The 22,825-nt window shown below is 41.3% G+C and overlaps 1 protein-coding gene across 2 annotated transcripts in view; it reads left to right on the forward strand.

Annotated features, from left to right (window-relative positions):
- The window catches only part of SLC37A1 (solute carrier family 37 member 1), a 35,373-nt gene that overhangs the window by 9,955 nt on the left and 2,593 nt on the right, over positions 1–22,825 (forward strand). For both annotated transcript variants that reach the window (XM_039729404.1, XM_039729405.1), the window contains exons 7-19: positions 1,019–1,095; positions 3,088–3,254; positions 4,197–4,234; positions 8,710–8,793; positions 12,571–12,681; positions 14,240–14,330; positions 15,266–15,328; positions 16,184–16,269; positions 16,905–16,953; positions 17,815–17,888; positions 19,174–19,252; positions 20,260–20,357; positions 22,186–22,238. In XM_039729404.1, the coding sequence (XP_039585338.1) occupies positions 1,019–1,095; positions 3,088–3,254; positions 4,197–4,234; positions 8,710–8,793; positions 12,571–12,681; positions 14,240–14,330; positions 15,266–15,328; positions 16,184–16,269; positions 16,905–16,953; positions 17,815–17,888; positions 19,174–19,252; positions 20,260–20,357; positions 22,186–22,238 (1,070 nt within the window). The remainder of the gene's footprint in view (positions 1–1,018; positions 1,096–3,087; positions 3,255–4,196; positions 4,235–8,709; positions 8,794–12,570; positions 12,682–14,239; positions 14,331–15,265; positions 15,329–16,183; positions 16,270–16,904; positions 16,954–17,814; positions 17,889–19,173; positions 19,253–20,259; positions 20,358–22,185; positions 22,239–22,825) is intronic.

Here is a 22,825-nt window from a genome sequence, read left to right on the forward strand (position 1 = left end):
ATTTTGAGCAGGTCTGCACCTTGCACTGCTGCTTTCTGTGTTGTTGCAGTAGCACTCTCACCTCTGGCACATCTGCATGGCAGTGGGCAAGGTGCCAGGGAGAGATACTAACCTGGCACAGCACTTCTGTCACCTTGTCACCAATCAATCTGTCACTGCCCCAGCCCTCTGGCATCAGGGGTTTTCCAGGACAGGAAATGCCTCCTCTAGGGTTGAGCTGACTGTCTCTGCCCTGTGGGATGTGGTCAGTGAGCCCTGTAACTGCAGGGGGGTCTCACACCACCAGCCCTATTGGTTTTTGTTGGGTGGATTGGGGCTGGTTTTTGTTGGGTGGATTGGGGCTGGTTTTTGTTGGGTGGATTGGGGCTGGTTTTTGTTGGGTGGATTGGGGTTGGTTTTTATTGCATGTTCAAATGCTCGTTGTGCACGTGAGGTTTTGTATTGTGATGTTTGTGTCATGGTGCAGTTGTAGACAGGGAGCTTTTTAGGAGTTGAGATGAGTTAATATTCTGTGTAATGTGGAGACTGAAATAGCTCTTACTTCACCCTGAATATATTAAATTAAATTCCTCCTCTCAGTTTATTTACAGATGTCTGTGAAGCATTTTAAAGTTATCCAGTCTCCCCTAAAGTTGTTTTTTTTTCTGCTTTATTTGATTGCAAACATGCTTTGCCATATGCTCAAGTTGAGATAAGTGTTATGCTGCTGCTTGACTGTGGGGAATTCACTTCTCTTTTCAGCTCAGATCAGTGTGATTTTTGGTAAATATGTGACTGAATTACAGTATTGTGTGATTTAAATCATAAACTAATTATAGAGATGGAAGAATCTTTGCAAAACTTTGTAACTTCTTTATTCTTGGGGGGAAAGAAATGCTTTCAAAACCCCCCACTAAATTTCTAAATTCAGTGCATTTGTGTAGACTTCCTTTTCCCAGTGCAGCACTCAGAAGGAATTGTGTAGGAACCTGGTTTATGACAGAAAATGTTTATTTATTATTTTTTTACATACTTTCAGATTGCCAATGGGTTGGTGCAAACCACTGGCTGGCCGAGTGTCGTGACATGTATTGGCAACTGGTTTGGAAAAGGAAGGTAAATGATACAAAATCCACAGCTTTGGAAGTACAGATCATTACATTCTGCCTGTGATATTACAGTATCTATTTAAATATCTTTCTTAGGCTTCTGTGGGTTTGGGTTTTTTTTTGTTAGATTTTTGAGAGGAGCTTCCTTTGTTATGCTGCTTAATTTATATATGGGTTTGGAACTGTCTCCCTCGTGTCAAAACAGTGTTCTGAGGTAGCTCTTTTTCAGATGAATTCTTTCAGAATTGTGTTAGAATAATTCTTGTAAATATAAGCAGTCTAAAACTACTCTTAGTAAAGGCTGTTATTATGCCATTTTAGTGTGAAATTTACTGTGTTTTCATTTGTGTTGCAAAACAGTTGTCAGGGCATAACTGTAAAAAATACCCTTGTATAATGTTCTTTTTTCTAACGCATTTACATAAACTTGAAAATTTAATTTAGAAGTCAAAATACATAGGGCAACTGATTTAACCTGATCACAGTCTTTATATCATCAGCTTAGTTTGGTTTTTGGTTTTTTTTTTATCTTAATTCTGCACAGTGATCACTCATGATGTTTATTTTGTCACACCATACAGTCATTTTTCCATAAATTTTGCAAGAGCTGCATGCCAAACCCACTGGCTCTGATAATTGTTGATGCATGTAGCATATAATAATGCTGCTGTGGTACCAAGTCAAAATACATATGGCAACTGATTTAACCTGTCTTTTATCACAGTCTTTATATCATCAGTTTAGTTTGGTTTTTGTTTTGTTTTTTTTATCTTAATTCTGCACAGTGATCACTCATGATGTTTATTTTGTCACACCATACAGTCATTTTTCCATAAATTTTGCAAGAGCTGCATGCCAAACCCACTGGCTCTGATAATTGTTGATGCATGTAGCATATAATAATGCTGCTGTGGTACCATCCTTTGTATATATGGAGCATTATTGTTAATCAGCCCCAGAGAAGGATGTACTGAAATTCAGTATTTGATTTTTATATAAACCACAGGATAGTTAAAAAGACTAAGTTTCCATTAGGAAATGCAGAGAATTATAACTGTCATATAATACTGAACAGGACTGGGGAGTCTGTGCAAAATAAATACATTTATTCAGGCTTTGCTTTGTGCAAAAGCAGCATCCTTTACTTTTAGGATGCCACACAGTGGGCTAGTGAGTAGGGCTCTGGTTTAAATGTCAGTGACCTGGTCCTTGTTTTCACTCTGCTCTAATTCCATGAAGCCTGAGCAGAACTCTTCAATTTTGTCTTCAGGTCATGGAAAAGATTCTGTTTGTTCAAGATAGGCTGCTCCAGGTAAAGTCCTGCTGAGGGCAAGGCAGTTTTCCCATTACTTAAAAGGGGAAAAAAATCCTTTTTGTCATGACTTGAGTGGGATTTTTGTGCTTTACCTTAGCTCAGATGGAGCTGATGGGCAGCAGCTCTAATCTGGGATTTCCAGGCAGACAGGAACCTGATGTGTGCTTATCCAAGCTGGTGCAGGTGTCATCTTCTACCAGAGCCCAGCAAGTCCAGAATGGGATCAGAAAATACTGAATTTGCTCCACATGTCCTCTACAGTTTGCTTTCTTCTTCATGGCAAGTCTGACATGTCCTGCCAGCATCAGATTATCAGTGTAATGTGTTTGCAGGAGGACTTTTATTCCCAAAAGCATCAGACCTGGTGTCCACATGCTACACAACATCAGTTTTAATCAAAGAAACTATCCAGAAATATGCAAGCCCTAGTGGTGTTTTTAAATGCCAGCAAGTGCAGGATGAATTCTGTCATGCACAGAGTATTTACAACAGTTTTATTAATATTTAGGTGCCTTGAAATTGCCAGATGGAGATTGTAGCATGAATAAATGATCAGCTAAAGAACCATGAGATACATTTCACTGACCCCACAGCTGCACAGCTGTTCTGATAGACTTTTTTCAAGAGATTAGTGCTTATCATTAATGTTTGTGTGTTTTGTTTGTTTGGTTTTTTTTAATGCAGGAGAGGTCTGATCATGGGAGTCTGGAATTCACACACTTCAGTGGGGAATATCTTGGGATCCTTGATTGCTGCTTACTGGGTGTCCACGTGCTGGGGCCTCTCCTTTGTGGTGCCTGGGGTCATCGTGGCTGTCATGGGGGTTGTTTGCTTCCTGTTCCTTATTGAACGTGAGTGCTTCCCTGGGACACAGCCAGGCAGGGTCCAGCTGTGCCCCTGCTTGGAGAGCTTCTGCCCAGAACATTGGGGGGAAGAGCCTGTGTGCCTTCAGAGAGCTTCTCCAGTCAGGATCACTGAGGTTGGAAAAGCCCTCCAAGGTCACCCAGTCCAGCTTTGATGCCCGCCCTGAGCCCAGCCCAGGGCACCTCCAAGGATGGGGACTCCAAACCTGCCTGGGCAGCCCCTGACAGTATTTAACAACCCTTTCCAAGGGGAAATTCCTGCTGCTGTCCACCCTGGCCCAGCCTGAGGCTGTTCCCTCTGCTCCTGTCCCTGTTCCCTGGGAGCAGAGCCTGACCCCCCTGGCTGTCCCCTCCTGGCAGGGAATTCCAGAGAGCAATAAAACACCCCTGAGCCTCCTTTTTTCCAGGTGAGCCCCCTCTGCTGTTCCTCATCTGGTTTGTGCCCCAGACCCCTCCCCAGCACTCCTGGCAGAGTGACACTTCAGAACTGAGCCCAGTGTCCTGTCACCAGCCCCCTGTGCTGGTAAATGCTTTCAGAGTCCCTTGGCAGAAGGTCCCCCCTGGCTGCAGTGCGTGTTCTGTGCTGCCATTCAGCCCCCACCATCCTCATCCTCTGTGCCATCAGTTCCAGCAGGCAGCTGAGGGAGCAGCTTTTGGCACTTTAAATTAGAAATTAAAGAGGAATGCCCCATCCTGTCCCTGTGCAGACTCAGAGATGTGAATGCTTGTTTTACTGTAACTGTCCTGTCTCAGGAAGTGAATTTTGGCAGATATAACCAGAATTCTGTAGCCAGCTGAACTGCCAGAGTAGAACTTCACTTTTTATCACTACTGTCAGTTTATTGTCAGTAAGTTTGACTATTTAAAAGTATTTTAAGAGATTTCTTAGGCTTGTTTTCACTGTTAGCTATGTGTGGTATTTCATTTCAGATCCTAAAGATGTCAGTTGCTCCTGCACACCGTCCAGTGTAAGTAAATGCATTTTCTTTTTTGATTTTTGCCTCCTAATAGACACATTTATTGAGATGGTTCTGTGAATCACATTGTGTGTGTGGCTCTTTGTGCCAGGCTGTTGTAACTGATGCTGTGCTTGAGGCAATGATTGGTCTGCTGTGCTTCACTGGTAAACCAGGAGCTTATTTTCTCTCAAAAGTAAATGAATCAAGAGGTGAATTAATTTGTTTTGAAACAGTTGATCGTACAGTAAACCATGTAAAAACTGTTCATCTCTTTTTTTTCTTTTCTTTTTCTTGAGTTTTCTTACTTTTCTTCAGTCTTCCTGAGCGTCTTTGTAGGGTGTTTTGTTTAAGTATTTTAGTATTCTGGTAGGTAAATGAGTAATAAATATTATTTACTTATTAAGTATTTTAGAATGTTGTGTCAGAGGTGGAAAGATTTCCCTAGGAAGTCCCAAGCTGCTGTGTGAGATGATTCCTTTCCTGCCTCATGAACCCAAGAGGAGGAAAGCAATTCAAATGGAATTGGAGAAAAGTAAAGAGCAAGGAAAGGCAACAAAGAGAGCATTAGGAAGGCCAGCTGTGTTTAACTTCTCGTGACAGAAATGTCATTCCTGGCCCAGTTTTGCTCAGGACTGTGCTCACAGGTTGATCTTGTTTCATGTTCCCTGAGACTCTGCCCTGTGTTTGTCTGTGCTGCAGCCAAACTCTGGAGCAGTTCTTGCTCCAGGTTCCCAGGGACCCTTGGGCAATCAGGTCTGCCACATTTCCAGGTATTTTTTTGAAATGGTACAGGGGATTGGCAGAGGTTTCCCATCTCTGAGGGCAGTCAGGGCTGTTGGTGAAAGTCCCAAGGGAATCCCACATGGAAATTGTCTGTACATGTGGAGTCATGTGAACCTTGTATTTTCTTTGCCAGTCTCACAGGTAGATTTTACAGGGTTTATTGCTCTTTTTTTACCACCTAATGCTTTTAGATCAATAGGGTTTTACATTTTAAATGCTTTTGAATAGGATCTGAAGGCAACTTTTCTAGTGTGTGTTCTCTCTTCTTTTCCAGTTAATTTTTTTAATCTTCCTATGAAGCACTTCTGATAAAGCTTCTGAATTCTTTTGATGGTCTGTGGAACTCCTATTCTTATTTTATTCCTGTGAGACAAGGTGGGCTCACACTATGCTCTGTATTTTTCCTTTTTTTCATTTCTTTCATTTCTTAGAAGTAACTTCTGTCAAGTGTGGGAGTATTTTCAGTGACTCTCATTGCCTGCTGTTAAGAGTCCCATTTTCCTCAGCTTTTATATAGTTCAGAGCATCATTTTTACAGAATATCCTGTTAAGCCTTATGGAAATAAATATTTGTTTCAAGGAAAGCGTAACTAAAGAGCTCTGCACAGTATGTTGCTCAGTGAGCTAGTGTGGAAAATTCTGACGTGGAATATCTACTTATCATGATACTTTTGACAAAAAATTTAGTATTTTAGGAGCAAATTTCCCCAGCTGCAGAAAAGGAGGAGCATTTGACTCAGCCCTCACTGGAGCAGCAGCAGGGTCACTGCCCCAGGCTCACTCTCACTGTGTGGGATGCATTTGACCTCCTGTTTCCCTGGAAACCTCACCCTGCAGAGCAAAAGGCATCACTTCTTCCTTCCCTATTCCCGTGTCACATCTGGAAATCTGGGAGGAGTTTGTCACAGGGCTTCCCCACTTGTCTTGGACCCTCCTCAGATTGAAGTTTGCCTTGTCCTGTGGAGCTTTATTTAATTGGAACTGCCCAAATACTTCACTCCTGAGTGAAGGTCTGCAAGGATTCTAAACCCTTGTGGAAGGGGCTCACAGCTTCTGTTCACCACAGACAGGTGGCCTTAGAAATTAAGGAAATTAATCAGGTAGGAGTTCAAGATGTCCAGATGTAGATGTGGTGATGACAGCTTCTGACTGTAAAGAAAAATGAGTGCTAATTGAAGGGAGGTTGATGCAGTAAAATAGGGGAAAATATTTTATCTGTGTTGTACAAGGGACAGAATTTAGCAGCTGCAAAATACTTGCTGTCTTTTTTTTTGTTTTGTTTTGGTCAGTCATTCTGTTCAACCTGAACAACCTTTTGTGCTTTTGCAAATAGTTAGAAATCCTTTTTTTTGAGGCAATAAACATACACACTTGCTTTTCTCCTAAAGCTGTGGCAGGTAATTTTGGCCAGATGTCCTGGGTGGGTGCAGGCAGCTCTGCACTAAAAACTAAATCTCCTTGTGGAAGAAAGAAGCCAGTTAAATTTAAGCAGCACTAAAATAAATGCTCAGGATGAGGGAAGGGTTTATATTGAGATTGAGAGATCACAGTCCTCTCTGTGTGATGTCAGTCTTGGATGAATTTGATCTAATGTTTATTTGCAGCATGGTCGTGAGCCCAATATTTCCCCAGAGTTTGTAGTGGTGAGTAATCTGATTTCATTGAGCTGTCCAAAACCACAGATGGAGAGCCAGGCACAGAGCCTTGAGCGTGTGGTTCTTTCTCTTCATTCTCTGGTTTCCTGGGCTGTGCTTCATTTGCCTGAATTCATCTTGGCTCTGATTTACCCATCTGAAATTTGTTTCCAAATAAATACTTGAGGACAATAAAGTGCTTCTAAATGCTGGCATTGGAGGCTTGATCTTGACTTTCTGAAGGGCTGTACCTATGACAAATGCAAGTGAGAAGTCAGTGGGTGTTATTCAGAATTTCTGCACTTCCTTTATGAAACTTAAAGAGGAGATTTAACTTTTTTGTTTCCCCTTTGGGAAATGTGATTTAGAACTGGTTTTATTGCTTCTTATCTTTTCTCCCTGTGCCTTTTTCCCCCCCTTAGTTACATCATGTTCATACAAACTTGTCTTTGTACTCTAAGAACTTCCTTTGTCTCCACTTTGCATTCCCAGAAAACTTCCCTCCCTTAAACTCCTGTTGCAAAGTGCTTGTACATTTAAAAATTACCAGGCTGCAATTTTTATCTCCTGGAAAGGAGGAAGAAGCCTGAGTATTAAATGTGCAGCCTCTCAGTCTAGTCCTTTTCCCTAGACATTTTCTCCTACTGTAGTAAATCTTATTTTTTGACAGTCAAATGAAAAAGTCATTCATTTTTCCTCTGCTGATTAAAAATGTAGATGACATGTCTCTAGGTGATGGATTTTCTTCCCCGTGGATTCTTGTAAATCACATGTTTGACAAGATCCAGATTTTCTTAAGATAAAACTTAAAAATCTGTTTTATCAGACCCTGGGGGCTCAAGTGTTGTTGGTTTACTTTAAAGAATGCATGTCCAAAGCTGCTTGTGCCTCAATCTGATCTGAGCTGCAGAAATACCACAGTTTATCCTCAAAACTATTTTTTCTTCTTAGAAGGATTTGATTGATGAAGGGCAATTTGTGTATAAAACACTGAAATACATACTCCTGATTTTTTTGGCGGGGGGAAGAATTGCCCAGTGATTGATTTGAGCTGGATTGTTCAGTGAGGATTTGCATTCTTTTTTAATTTGTGGTGGCGAGCTTGAGGAAGAGCTTATTTGGGGCAGAGTTTGTAAGGGTTTTTATTGTTCTATCTTGGTTTGTTTGTTTTTTTGTTTTTTTTTTCATTGTGGCATCCAGTGTGTGATTAGACACTTCAGCATCTCATCCCTGAGGAATACACAGTGCTTCTTTTGGACTTAGCAATAGGTTGTCCATACCTGACTGCAAGCCTACTTTGGAGCTGTATATTTAATTCAGCAGAAAAATCTGAATGTCCCTGGTAAATCTTTTTAGACTAAAGATCTCAGAATGGTGTTTTCCAGTGAATGCACTGAATTCCAGTGGTGTTTTCCAGTGAATTTTGGTGTGAACTGATACAGGAATGTATTGGTAATTAGTGAGGATAAAAAGCAAGTCAATCTGGTACCTAAAATGTAGCTTTTTGTCTCATTTTTTCTTCTGGAATTTGCTGAAAGTGCTCAGACTCCTAATCAATACTCCTGTCCACAAGAACACAAGAATTTATGGGCTAAAAGAATTTAGTGTTACAGAATATAAGCTAAAGGGATGAACTTTTCTCTTAAAGGGACTAGGAAAGTGAAAAATCAAGGTTTTCATGAAACAAATCAACTTCTGGAGCTGCTGCTGGAATCATCTGCTTAAGAGCAAAAACTGTTTGCAATGTCAGTAAAGTTCAGTAGAGGAAAAAGCAGCTAAAGATGTTGAGGGGGGCATGACTGTGCTCTGAATTCAGCTCCTTCTGTACAAAACCAGTGTGAAATAACCCTTCAGATCAATTTGTGAGTGCGTTTTATGTCTGTTGCCATAGGTCTGTGGAAGCACCTGGAAATCTCAAAGCACACAGACATCAAATTAAAGATGCTCCAGTTGGGGTTATGTTTGTTACAATGCACAAAAACTTGTTCCAGAGAGATGATTGACACTAATGTAACCACTTAAACTCTATTTTTTTTTACTTTTTTTTAAATTTGTTTTTCTTTTTAGAGCTCTAAATCCTTCCTCAACGGCGCCTCTCGCTGCAGAATCCAGATGCCAACCTTAAATTCTAAGGAAAATGGCAAACCTCAGGTAAAATAGAAAATATTGCTGTAAAATAGCATAGAAGGCTTCTTGAGGCTCACGTGAAACATTTACTGTTTGTAAAGATTGCTGCTCTTTTTATGAGGCTGAAATCTGCTTCCATCTTCACACACAAATGTAACTTCAGAGCAGGGAAGGAAGCATTAGCTGCCATAAATAATGCAGACTGAGCTGTGTGAGATGGCAGTGCTAGCTCAATTGGTCTTTTTTATTTCGTGATCTTGACACAGTCCCATCAAAAATAATGCACTGCAAAATACTTTAAAGGCAGCCCACTTGAAATTTAAATTATGTATGTTGTGTCCCATCCTCGCAGTCTCATTTCTCTCCCTTTTCCTTTCAAAAGCTGTCTGTACTTAACAAGATTATATGTGGAGATGGAGAGTTCTAAATATACACAATTATTCATAAAAATCTTGCTTAAAACTCATAACCATAAGGGCTGCTATTTCTCACTAGGAAATGAATTCTGGATTTGTCCGTTTTGTGGGCAGAATACCATTTTATCTTGTGATGGACATGAACTGAAAATTTCCATTTGAAATTTCGTGTTTGTATTCAGTACACTTGGCACATTGTAATCCTGAGAGGATAACTTTTTTTTTTTTAACTTCTTTCAGACTTTTCCAGGAAAATAGAAACTTCCTGTTCTCTTTATCCTTTGCCCATAGAATAATAATGAGCATTCAGAGGGTGGAATAATCAGTGTTGGTAAAAAAGTTTCGAAATTTTTGTTGAGGAAACACTTCAATTCAGCTTAAACCCCCTCTGTACTGAGTTAATTATTTTAGTTTTGACTGCCCAACAACAGTGTCCAGCCCAGAAGCCATTTGTCAGTGTTATTTCACAACCAGCTGGAAGGTAAGGGGAGATGTAAGAATATCAGCAGGTGTCTTCAGACAGAATGGATTTCCAGAAGAAATTATTTTAAATGGAAGAAAGGGTGGTGAGGCACTGGAACAAGTGGCCCAGAGAAGCTGTGGCTGTCCCATCCCTGGAAGTGTCCAAAGCCAGGTTGGATGGGGCTTGGAGTAACTTGGGATTGTGGGAGGGGGTTGGAATTGGATGATCTTCAATTCCTTTCCAGCCCCATCCAATCTGTGATTCTAAATTAGGATGACAAAGTTAAAAAACCACAGTAATCAGCACATCAGTAGACAGATTTCCTTTTAACTCTGCTCCTGCACCTTGTGAAGGGTCTGCCTAGCCAAGGGTGAGGAAAATGTGCCCCTGTCCCACTGGCTGGTGTCCCTTGGGAGCAGGACAGAGGGACAGCACAGACAGTGACCTGGGGGAGCTGCTGGCAATCCTGGGAATATCCCCCCTTCTCTCTCCTCCCTGCCAGCTGGGGTATGTTTGCAATACAGTCTCAACAAGGTTTAAAAAGAAACTAATAAAATCATTAAATCCCCTTCTTTGCTGCTCTTTGGGGCTTCCTGATTTTCTGCCAGTGACAGAAGAACAAATTTTTGCTGTCAGAGCCAAGCTGAACAGCTTCCCCTTTTCACAGGGGTTGTGGTGCAGTTATTTGGAGCTGATTTTCACAGACAGCTTTTGAGCCTCTACAAACAGCAGATGTTTTGCATTTATGGGTTGGTCTCCAAGCACACTGGAATGGCAGCTTTTACTGGGTTTTCATTGACCTCTGCAATTACTGTAAAAAGGAAGCAAATACTCAGGATCTGCAGTGACTGAAAGCAGAATGTGGTTTTGGCTGCGTGACCTGAATACCTCTGTGCCTCCACTGCTGCTCGTGTTAGGTTGGCCTCTTAAAAATGACACAAAATTGTGGGATAATGAATCCTTCCCCAGAAATCCAGAGCGTGCCATATGCCAAATCATGCTCTGAGACAAACTGGCAAGGCTGTGCAAGTCATCTCTGCCAAGCACAAACTGCTGGGTTTATTTATCCTTTAGCTGTGTGCAGCATAAAAAATCCCAAATCGTTGACAAAAGTTTCCAGCATGAGTTTAAATAAGTTATTTGGACTTTGGTCACCTCTGCTGCAATATTTACCCATTCTTCTGAAACAGATTGAGAGCTGCTTGTCTGAGGAGTGAGCAGCATTGCCTCAGTCCTGGCTGGGTTTGCTGTGCTGGTTGTGCAGGAGATACTCAGACACCCTCTAGAATCCAGTGGGGAGCTTCACTGCTTAAACCCTTTTTTCCCTCTTTTTCTCCTCTCTGATTAAAAAAAAAATAGCTTATGGTTTGAATTTGTTCTTTTAAAATACTTCAAGTTTTGAAGTTGCTCCAGTAATGCAGAAGTATTTTTTATGATGATGGAGTGACTCCTGGGCCATGACATAGGTTTGCAGGGCCATGTCAAAGGTCCCTAGATGCTTTTTTCTGTCTTCAGGTTAATGCTTTATCTCCTGAGCCCAGACACTGGACTCCTGTAAGTCCTGCATCCCATCTAACAATCATGTCTAGAGTTCTGGATGCTGCATGGCAGCTTCTAAAATTATGCAGAGTGTCTGGGCTCAGGTGTCCAGATGGTTCCCTGGTGCCCTCTCCTAAATGATGTTATTTAAAAACAGAATTTATTTAGAATCACTGAATGTAAAATAGTAGAATTGAATTTTTCCAGCACTTACGGTTTTTTCTTCCCCCATCAGCTTAGCAAATATTAATCCAAGTTTTCATCTTTGCAATAAGCACTGGAAATGGAACAGCCTGCTGTTATATCCTTTCTAGCCTACAGTCAGATATATATTTGAGGCTTAATTCTTCACTGAGGCTTTGTTCAGATGCTGAAGAATTAGGAGAAGGAAGACAGTGTGTAGAATACATAAATAGAAAAAATGCACAGCTTGGTAAAGCCTCTCAGCAAGCAGGTGAAAGTGAGGATAACTGCATCCCATCCTTTTTCCAAGCTGGAAAAGAAGTTCTGAGGGCTATTTATACCTGATTTCATTTTTTCTGTGTACAGCTGTAAGATGTAAATTTCTATTTCTATTCTGGGAGTTCACTTCAGTCTGGTAGAGGATTAAAAATAACATAAACCCTCCTGGCTACACTGGGATGGCTTGTTCTTGTGCAGTGGTAACTTGCTCCACAAGTGTTCTTAGCAGCCAGTGGAATTATTGGAATAAAACCCTTCCTAGTACTGGAAAAGAACTCAGAATTCACAACTGGGGCAACACTGGTGAACTCTAGGCTTTTATATTTTGGGGATTGCAATGCTCAAATGGGGCAGATTTGAAAAAAAAATGTGATTGCTTAACATAAAGCACTGACTGTCCATAATTCATGTGGAAAGGTGGGCTGTACTTAGATCAGTCAGTAAGATGTTACAGAGCCTGAAAAACTGGCTTAGTATTTGTACAGAAAGAAGATAATACATTGTTTTATACAGAAATGTATCCTTGTAGAAATTTCTTGTACACAGTGTTGTAGGACTCAGTGGTTTGTCAGCTTTAATTAGACCACATTTATGTGATGGGGTGAGGGAAGATTGGAAACTGTTTTATTCCATTGAATGTGTTCTTTTTGTGGGGGTTTTGCAACTTGAAATTGTTCTTCCACAGAACAGAAACTTGATTATATTATGGACTGCATGCACAGAGATACCACCTGATATTCTGAAAATAGACTCTGCTCTATCTTTATACTCTGGCTATCCACACCAAGACATTTTAAAAAGCTGTAGCTTTCTGTGACTAATTAGGTACTTGTTCCTAAAAATTATTTTGGATCTGTTTGATTTCTTGATGCACACTTTGTTGCTTTGTTCTCTGTTACCTGTTGCTGGGGGACGTTGCAGGATGCAGAGATGCAGCATTTACTCCCTGACAGTGAGAACTGCAGCGTGGCCACTGGGGAAGGAAGGCATGGGACATCAGCCATCAGCTTCCTTGGGGCCCTGAGGATACCTGTGAGTGCTGCTCCTCTTCAGCATGAAGTTTTGCCTCAGAATTCATGTTTCCATGAAGTGCTGGGTGGGGCAGTAATGGGTATTAACTCTTCACATCACAGTCTTGACATGCAGGGGATTTGGGCTTGGTTAATTGGGAGGAAAGAAGGCTGAGAGGGGACCTCACTGTCCCCTGCAGCTTTCTGAGGAGGGGAGGTGGAGGCAGAGCTGCTGCTCTCTCTCTGATAGTGTTCAAGGGGTGTTTGCTTAACATAAAGTGTTCAATATCACATTATTTGGATAATGTGCTTCAACTTGTGTCAGCCCTGAAGGGGTCCAGCAGTGGGACAGGGCGGTTGCTGTAGGTCCCTTCTAACTTGAAATAGTTTATTCTGTCCTAAAGTCTTTTCTAAAGGTAGACTTGCAGTTGTTAAGGGTGGAATAGCAATCTGAGCTATTCTGTGTGTCAGAACTTCCTTCTATGGCTCCCCTTTTTACATTCCTCAGCATTGTTTTAAAAAGCTTTACTCTTAAAGTCTCTTGTCTGAGAAGTTTCAGTCTGCCCAAACATTTGGACTGCTGGTAAAAGAAAGGAAGTTTCTTTGAGGTCAGAACCTGTCATTTTTGATTTTTCTCTCAACCTGAAGCCTGAATACAGAAGTAGGATTATTTGCAGATTGATTTGGACCATGGGTAGAGTAAAAAAAAAAATCCTGCACCCAACCACTGTATTCCTGCATCTTCTCATCATGTTCAGTCTGGTCCTCTACTGTTTTTCCTGCAGCAAAGTGGAAGTAGTGGGTGACAAATTGCTGCTGCTGCCACCTGGGGTCTCTCAGAGCCTGTGGGGTTTGTCCTGCCTGTTGTTGGGAAGGGTCACAGCTGCATGTGGAGTGTGTGTGCTGTTCCTCAGGGGAACTGCAGCCCTCCATACCAGGGATTTAAGAAATCTGCTTTCAAACAAGAAGTTTGGTGAAGGGAATGAAGATGGGGTAATTTGGCAGTTTAGCTGCAGCTCTTGTGCAGTAAATGCACTTTTATGTGCTCAGCAGGAAAGAGGATGGAGCAAGTTGGAGCTTTAAACAGGTCATTGCTCAGTCTGTGATGGGCTCTTAGCACATTCTGGTCTGAACTGTCACACTGGTTTACTGGCTTTTTACAGAGCTGAACAATAAGGGGAAAATCTTGAACCCATCTGAAGGAAGGAGATAAAGAGCACAAAAAGATGTCAGTTTCTCTGGAACACACTCCAGACCTGCTATAATGCTGTATAACAACTTTCCTTAAGGGAAATAAGTGATGCAGGTGTTCCCAAATATATATGTAAAATCCTTCCCATTCATTTCTGTGTTCTCTGCTCAGGTTATTCAGTACCATTTTAGTGAAAGGAAACATGTAAGTAAAATACCACAGTCTGCTCAGAGTGCAAGCTTTGTGCTCTCAGGGGAAAAATGCTTCTTGGGAATTCATGAGAGAAAAAGAAAAGCCTAAATGCTTCCTAGAAACCATTTTCATAATGGTCTGTGAAAGCTCTAAATAGCTGTAAGATACTAACTCCCTGTTTTCATTGTTCTCTCAGGGAGTTGTGGAGTTCTCCCTTTGTCTCCTGTTTGCAAAGCTGGTGAGCTACACTTTCCTCTTCTGGCTTCCCCTCTACATCACAAATGTGGGTGAGTGTTACAGGAAGGAGGTACAGAATTATGGGTGCAGAATCTCTGCAAATATGAGCTTGGAATAAATAAGAAAATAAACATTACTGCTTCTGAAAGAGGCATTCTCTGCTGCTGTAGCAGGGGAGTTGTAAGTCACCAAGCAGGTTTATGAATTCAGTGCTATGAGAGGGCATTTTCAAAACAAACAGAAGTGTCTGGCTTATCTTCAATAATTCCAGGTATAAATGCTGTCTCTTTGGCTTTTGCAAACAAAAAAAAAAAGTTTTACTTTCTAACAATATTTTTCAAGATTGAAGTGTCCTATTAAAACATATACAAAATAATGTAAATGAGTTTCTTTATCTGTTCAGTATTGATTTTTTTACACTTTTAGAGTGCAAGATGGACCAACTTTTTAAGTTTAAGCAAGGTCTGTTGTGATAGGAGAAGAGGTAATGATTTTAGACTAAAAGAGAGTAGATTTAGACTAAAGAATATAGAGATAGATATAAAGAAGAAATCTTTAGCAAGGAGGGTGGTGAAATGCTAAAGCAGGCTGCCCATAGAAGCTGTGGCTGCCCCATGCCTGGGAACATTCCAGCTCAGGCTGGATGGAGCTCTGAGCAGCCTGATCTCATTGAAGGTGTCCCTGCTCTTGGCAGAGGGGTTGCACTGGATGGTCTTTGAAGATCCCTTTCAACCCAGACCATTCTGTAATTCTGTGGTTATAAAAGTGGTAAATTGTCTCTTCCAGTGAGAGTAATTGCATTCAAAAGTCTGTGTTGCTGAATACCTACTTTTGGTTTTATTTAATTTCCACAACATCACCTTATTGTGGATTATCTGAATGGAGAATTCTGCTGTGAGATGCCTTCCCCTGGCATTACAAGACTGCTGAGATTTCCATGTTTTATAATCCAGAAATGAGACAAATGTTTTGCTTTTTTCACCAGAGCATCTTGATGCCAAAAGAGCTGGGGACCTTTCTACACTGTTTGATGTGGGTGGGATCTTTGGTAAGTTTTAATGTTATTTCACTCCTGATCACACCAGGAAAGGCTCTGGTATACACAGCTTATATATTTTATAGTTCATATTCATTATTTCTACTGTAGAAGAGTAGCAGTAAAGGTAATGAGCTGAGAGTTGTGTTGAAAAGTGAAAATCTAGTAAAATATCTTCACAGCCAGTGCTGCTGTCCAGTACAGGTCAGAATAGAGAAATTATGGAATATTTTATCTCCATCAACTCTGGCCTATGAATCGTAGTCACCACCCATCAAAATGCTTCCTTTTGTCAGTCTAACTTAAGAGAACTGTCTCTGTTTGTTCAGGGGTTTGGATTTCCTGGGCACAAAGGTTAATGGCCTTGAACACCTTAATGGGTGTTTTGGTTTGTTTTTTTCTTGATGTTTTATATAACTGTGTGTGATAAAATTGTGAGTTCATAATAATAATAAGGACTAGGCTATTCCTGAATAATTTTCAAGGTGACCACTGAATAAATTGTCTTGCCAATGCAGACAGTTTAGTTCATTTCCCTGGTTGCAGTGGGACATGGAGAGAGAACCAAGTTTTCTATTGCATGTGAGGAATTGAGACCAGTGAGTGGATACCTGAGCTCCAGCAGTAGGGCCATGTGGCACCTGGTAAAAGGCTTTTTGCCTTGGATAGTTGGAATAAATAATGAGGAGGAACAAGTTCTGGTTCTGTGTTTTCAGGTCAAAAGTGGTTGGGTTAATGAGGATGTTGCTGTGTGAATTGTGTAATTATGCAGCAAAAACCACTGGGTTCTGTTGCATTAAATTAAACTGATGTTTTTTGTGCAAAACACACCCTGAATGTTCTCCTCACACCTGTGTGTTCTTTCAGGGGGGATCTTGGCAGGTCTGATTTCAGACAGGCTGGAGAAGAGGGCATCGACCTGCGGGATGATGTTGCTGCTTGCAGCACCCACAGTAAGAGCCTGTCCCTGTCCCACAGCTGTGACACCATTCCCTGGACACTTCTGCAGGCAGCCTCTCCCAGCCTGGGTGTAAAGAGTACAGGCCAGATTAAAAACTGGCATGAAAAGTTGAGCAAGTATAGATATTGGGGCTAAACAAGCTAACAAGCTTGTTTACTGAACAAGTCTAATGTATTTTTTTTGTTACAGATTATATGGAAAGTTTCACTCTCTTGTAAAATCTCATGTTCAGTTGTTAGCCAGAATTTTAGCTGTTCAAAGGCTAAAATTTCTGAGCTGTAACTGTTGGAAAACCAATAGATTGACATGAGAGAGACATTTTTATTTGATTTTTTTCATGAGTTGTATTCTGTGCTGTGTTGAAGCTGCAGTTGGAGAGTTTAAAACTGAGTGATCCCATAACACAGCCCTTCTTTCTGAAAGGACATAGAGGAATGGGATCCTACCCCTTATCTCCCTTCTGTGCCAATCAAGCAGGCATTCTGCTGTGGCCTAAAAGGGCTTAGTAAAACCTGGAACTTTCATGTAATACCAGCTAAGATACCTTGTAGTTAACATGGGGCGGATGGGGAACCCAGGATTAATCCATATGTTGGAATTCTGAGTGCTTATTTATTCTCTTTCCAGCTATACATGTTCTCTGCAGTCAGTAAAATGGGCCTTGAGGCTACTGTAGGTGAGTATTTTTAAATTATTCTGCCTAGCTTTCCATGAACTTTACATTTATGGCCTGTGATGCTCTTCCTTTTTTTTTTTTTTTTCCTTTGTTTTCTATTTTATCTTTTCCTTAGAGGAGGAAGTATGGAATCAAATTCTTTAAATCTGGTCTTTCAGGCTTTTTACAGGTCGAAGTGGGAAGGTAGGAAATGAGTAAGGGGTGGCAAGAGAACAGATCTAATTAATATCATTGAATGATCCCATAACACAGCCCTTCTTTCTGAAAGGACATAGAGGAATGTCTTCCTGGAGCTTGTTGTGTCAGCACAGGCTTTTTAATATCCCTTGTGCCAAATGTCAGAGATGTTTAAATATTGCCTGTAGTACTTTTGACAGCAGCATTAACTTCACTTGAATAGGCAGAATTCACCTGTGGCTCTCTGTGTGTTGCCTCAAACCAGAAATGGAAGCAGGAGTGAGGCAGTGATGTCTCACCTGCCTGAAGGCCTCCTTGAATTCAGGGTCCTCTGCTGCTCTACAAGGAGAGAAGGGACTTTTGGGTGTATCTTGTGAGCAGCCCCTGCCCTCATGGTCAGTTTGGTCAAATATTTCCCTTTCTGTGACCTCCCAGGATCAGTAAAGCCCCTGGGAGGTGCTTTTTGTCACAGCCCCATCTTCTGGTATGTTTGAGAATTCACATCATGGAGTGAGCACTGAAAAGAGAGAGGAATGGATGTTGGTTTTCTTCCAGTTCTGTATTGGGTCAGGGAGCCAGGGAAGGATTAAACCACTTGGGAGCCATGGGTTGTGATGTCTCCTGTTGTGGTGAACAGTTTCTCATGCAAATCACGTTTTCCTTTTATTTTTTAACTTGGAACAGTGATGCTGCTTATCAGTGGTGCCCTGGTGAATGGCCCTTATGCCCTGATCACCACTGCTGTCTCTGCTGACTTGGTGAGTTTGGCTTTCCCTGTGACATGTGGCCTCCAGAGAGAGCCTGTGACTTCTGCAAGGTCACCAGGGAAGGGGCTGCATTGTCCCAAAGCAAAGGAGTAAGGAGCTGGAAAAAGGCAGTGCTGAACTCAGCCACTCAGATTTGTTTTAGAGTTTGTGTTTTAGTTTGAGTGAGTGCCATGCTTGTGAGAGGCTTACAAATTATTCTTGACCACTCACAAGACTGTGAGTGACAGCCCAGATTGAATCTGAAGGTTGCATGCAAAGCCACGCCTCTGTGCAGGTCCCCTTCTATATTTTGCATTTTTAAATGACTGGGGGAGCTGTAGCTGTGTGAGACATGAGCTGGTGATTTAATTCCCATCAGAAAGTTACATCTGGCACAGACCTGAACACAAGTAAAGGTGTATGAAAATAAAAAGTCCAGGTACTTAAGCTGCCAGCACTTCCAGCAGGATCAGGTCAGCCAAGTCACAAATGCCATGTGAAAACAGCAACATTGCTCAGCAGGAAGACCTTGGAAGTTTGTTTTGTAATGTGTTGGTTCTTCAGGGCACCAAGCAAGAGGCAAAAGTCCTTTTGTTGTCTTAAATGCAGGAATGTTTTAAATACAGGACAAGGGGCAGGACAGAAGTCTCCAAGCATCCTGTGGAGCCCTGTCCTTGGCCTGGGGGTGTTGGCAAGACCAAGGTGACCCCCAGGCTGTGCCCATTTCATCTTTGGCCTTGATTGCAAGGTGCTTGAGGCATCTCCCTGTTGTATTTGTGGGGTGCCCTCGTGGCAGGAAGGAGTGATGAATCTGAGTCCATGTTCTCAGAAGGCTAATTTATTATTTTATGATACTGTTTTATATTAAAGAATACTATACTAAACTATACTAAAGAATACAGAAAGGATACTTAGACAATGCTAAAAAGATAATAATGAAAACTTGTGACTCTTTCCAGAGTCCTGACACAGCTTGGCACTGGTTGGCCATTGAGTCAAAACAATTCACAGCAGAATCCAACCAATGAAACAATCACCTGTTGGATAAAAAATCTCCAACCACGTTCCAAAGCAGCAAAACACAGGAGAAGCAAATGAGATAATTATTGTTTTCCTTTTTCTCTGAGGCTTCTCAGCTTCCCATGAGAAAAATCCTGTGTGAAGGGATTTTTCCAGAAAATGTGAATGCCACATCTCCCCAGCTCAGACCCCATGTGGAGGGGTGGGAGGTGGGTGCTGTTATCAGGGCTTTCAGAGCTCAGCTCAGGATGGGTCTGAGCCATCTCTGTCCCTCCAGGGCACCCATAAAAGCCTGAAGGGGAACTCGAGGGCCTTGTCCACGGTGACGGCGATCATCGACGGGACAGGATCTGTGGGTAAGCCTGCCCCAGCTCTGACAGCTTCAAACAAAGCATTTTGGAGAAATTGGGCTCTTCAGGTCATATTTTGCCAGGACTCAGAACAGTTTTGGAAATGGGGAATAGCACAAATGTCACCCGAAACCTCCAGTGGTCCCACAGCTGAGGGTGGGAGGAAGGGGGGGATCACTGTGATGCCTTAAGTTTTAGTTTTCATATTTTCCACACTTTGTACTGCATTAGTGTATAACTCTGAACTTCATATAAAGTGTTAGCAAGTTCTCTTCACAGTTTAGTCAAACAAAACAATCCTTCTCCAGCCTGAGAACCAAAGGCACCATTGCAGCTTCAGCCCCAAAAAGTGCAAACAATGGGGAACTGAGGAGAGCAATCTGGCAGGATGGGACTGCATAACCTGGAGCTGTAATTGGACAATTAACCCCAACATGGACATGAACCAAAACTTACAAAAGTGTGAAAACTTGTGACCATTTTGGGTGTAGCGGACATGAACCAAAACTTACAAAAGCGTGAAAACTTGTGACCATTTTGGGTGTAGCCTCAGCCAGGCTCTTGTGCTGCCCAAGGTTTGAAGGCCTTTTAATAAATCCCTGCTTTATTCCTTTAACTCTGTCCAGCCTCTGTTCCAGGCAGCTCTCAAGGCATCAGCTGATGCTGGGTACAGACAGCAAAAGGAGATGGCACTGGGCTGTCCTGGGATCAAGGATATTTTATTTATGCCCTCCATGTGTAAGGGAAAACTGAGTAAAATTCAGCTTAATACAGGATGAGTGTTTTGTTGAGCCAAAGGCAGATGTTTATCACACAGCTAAGTCTTCCAGCTTCCCATCTGTACCAGTGATGTTTTGCACTTACTGGGACTTCTTAATACTGAGTTTACTAGGTGGAAAAATGGATCCTCTAATTCAGAATAGCTACATTTCAGTACAGTGAATCTTACATTGCACAGTTCTGACAGTATGTAATATAAAATAGCAAAATATAACACCAATACTGTATTTCAGGTGCAGCTCTGGGGCCTCTCCTGGCTGGCCTTATTTCCCCTTCTGGCTGGAACAACGTGTTTTACATGCTCATGGTGGCAGATGCATGTGCCTTGCTAGTAAGTCTAAAAATTTAGATGATGTGTTTTTCCTCTGTCTTAAACTATCCCAAAATGCAAATTGTCCTTTTGCCATTTCAATATCCTGTGTTGTATTGGACTTCCAGTGGTGTAGGAGATTTTCAGTCTAACAGCAAATTTCCTTGTTTTGAAATTCTCATCTAATTTTAATCAAAAGTGCAGATCAGTTCTGATGAACTTCAATTCCTGAGCAAATACCCAGCTGTTAATTGCTGGCTGAGCAGCTTAGAGCAGGCATAATTGCAAGTAAACCTTCACATTTAGACCTAAAAATTGCCTCGGATTCTACTCACAGAAGAATCACTTCTGTTGTTTTTAAAGCCAGTTTCTCAAAGCCATAAAAAACATTTTCCTACATGGCTGTATCACCAAAGTCACCCTGATAATGAAGCTGTTGAAAGTTAATACATCACATTTTCCAGATGGGCCCTGAAGCAGCTGCACTAAATTAGATGAAGAACTGGCAATCCTGGCTTTTGACAGTAACCAGGAGCAGATGTTTGGGGGAAGAAGAGCACACAGGTGCTGCCTTGGTCCAAAGCACTGAGCTCTGGGCTCCTGCAGGGGAGCTGAGAGTGTCAGACCATTCCCCTCCTGACTCCAGAAGATCAGAAAGCCTTTGAGTTACAGCTGAGGCTTTTTCTTCTAAATTCAATTTAAACACCAACTTTAAAAGTAATTTTTTCATGTCTAGGAGTAATTCTGTGGAAATTAAATAAATTAGGTGAGTTTGTAGCTGAAGTGTGCTGCCACTGGTAGTTAGCAGCTTTATCCACAGCAGCAAATCCTGGTTTGTGCTGGTTTCAGTATTTGGTATTTCATGCTGCAGAGTGAGGCTTGGGAGGTGGTCATATTTTTCCTAGATAAAGTTCTCATTGTTTTTCTCTTACAGTTATTGATTAAAATTTTAAAATGTCACATTTCTTTTAGGAATCAATTAAAACGCCTTTGCAAAACCCTGGTTTTGAAAGGTTTGACTCTGCAGTTGCAATAAATCCTTTTCTGCATAACTGTTCTGCTTTTCCTGGTTTTGCAGTGCTGCATGAGGATACCTGTGTTCAAATATTATTTCTCCAAGGGTACCTGGAGGGGGCTTTATCCTCTTGTGTAGTGTTCAGTTCTGTCATTCGTGGCCACTTCTGTGCCTCTGAAAATAATTAACTTCTTAAAACATTCATACTTACAGCAGTGAGAAAACTTACATTTATAATAGTGAGATTCTGAGGAGAATATAACCTGAAATAGTGAGGAACCCTGAAAGCTCCAATTCTGTCTTTAATGTACATGAGAACCATCAAATTGTATTTGTAAAATCCTGCTGCTATCTCAGTAATCCTTTTAAAGTGCACTTGAAATCCCTGATGCTGCACAGACAAGCAAACGTGGCTGTCTGTGCTCACCTTGACTAATTGTGGGATAAAGCTTTTCACACACAGTTGTTTTTGCAAATAGCAGCTCACATACTCCCATGCTCCAAAATTTCTTTCTGACACGTTTTCCTGAAGCCTCGGGGTCCCTCTGCTGGTTTCTTTACACATTTCCAGGTAAAAACCAAAACCCTATTGTGGTTTTTATGAAGAAATTGATCTCTCAGATGCAAAAAGGAAATTATTTTCCTCTTGCCTGCTTATTGTGAAAGCTCCTCTACCAAACATTACTGAGCATCTGTAAATCTCTATTTTTTTTAAACCCAGTTCAGCATTGCAGGGTAATGTTTCAAATGAGAAACTCTCCAAATAACAATGAATAATTCTGCTTCTTTTTTATCTGGATGATACTAAAGGGGATTTTGTGATTGTTTTTGCAGCTCTTACTCCGTCTTATCCAGAAGGAACTTCAGTGTCATGCAGATCACACCCTGTAAGTGTTTTCTGTGGCTGCTGCTCTTTGATAACACCTTGAAAACACATTTCTGAGCCTTCCATATATAGCCAGAAATTACCATTAAGGGTGGAAAAGACCTCCCAGATCAATTCCAGCCTCTGTCCTGTATTACCTAAATGTAGACTGGACATGTTAAGGTTTGTGTAGATCCATTTCTCTGTGGTTTAATTCTGCTTCAAAAGAGTAACCTCAGTTTGATGTTTTCAAACCATGGACATTTTCCTTTAGAACATCTTCTTGTGAAAAATATCTGAAAACACACCTCTGTCACAGTCTCTTGTTTGTGGGTTTTTGGGTTTTTTTCCACAAATATTTAATCCTCCATGGGTTTCATTGTGCAGGTGGGAAATTGCCTGCCCTGTGTTTAGTAATAGTTTAAAATGTAACTTTTATCCAAAAGTTCTTCTTAATGAAAAGGGTGACTTTGAATTTACAGTATTTTGAATTAAGAAAAAAAAAAATCCACTGAATCCAAACAAAAAATCTAAATTGAGCCCCTTGATTGTAGAATTTTGGAGAAATAAAATTGAGATAACAGAAAAAATGCACAGCAGGGGCTGGAT

The sequence above is a fragment of the Passer montanus genome, unplaced genomic scaffold (assembly GCF_014805655.1).
Source record: "Passer montanus isolate IOZ18808 unplaced genomic scaffold, ASM1480565v1 scaffold69, whole genome shotgun sequence".
NCBI classification, from domain to species: Eukaryota; Metazoa; Chordata; class Aves; order Passeriformes; family Passeridae; genus Passer; species Passer montanus.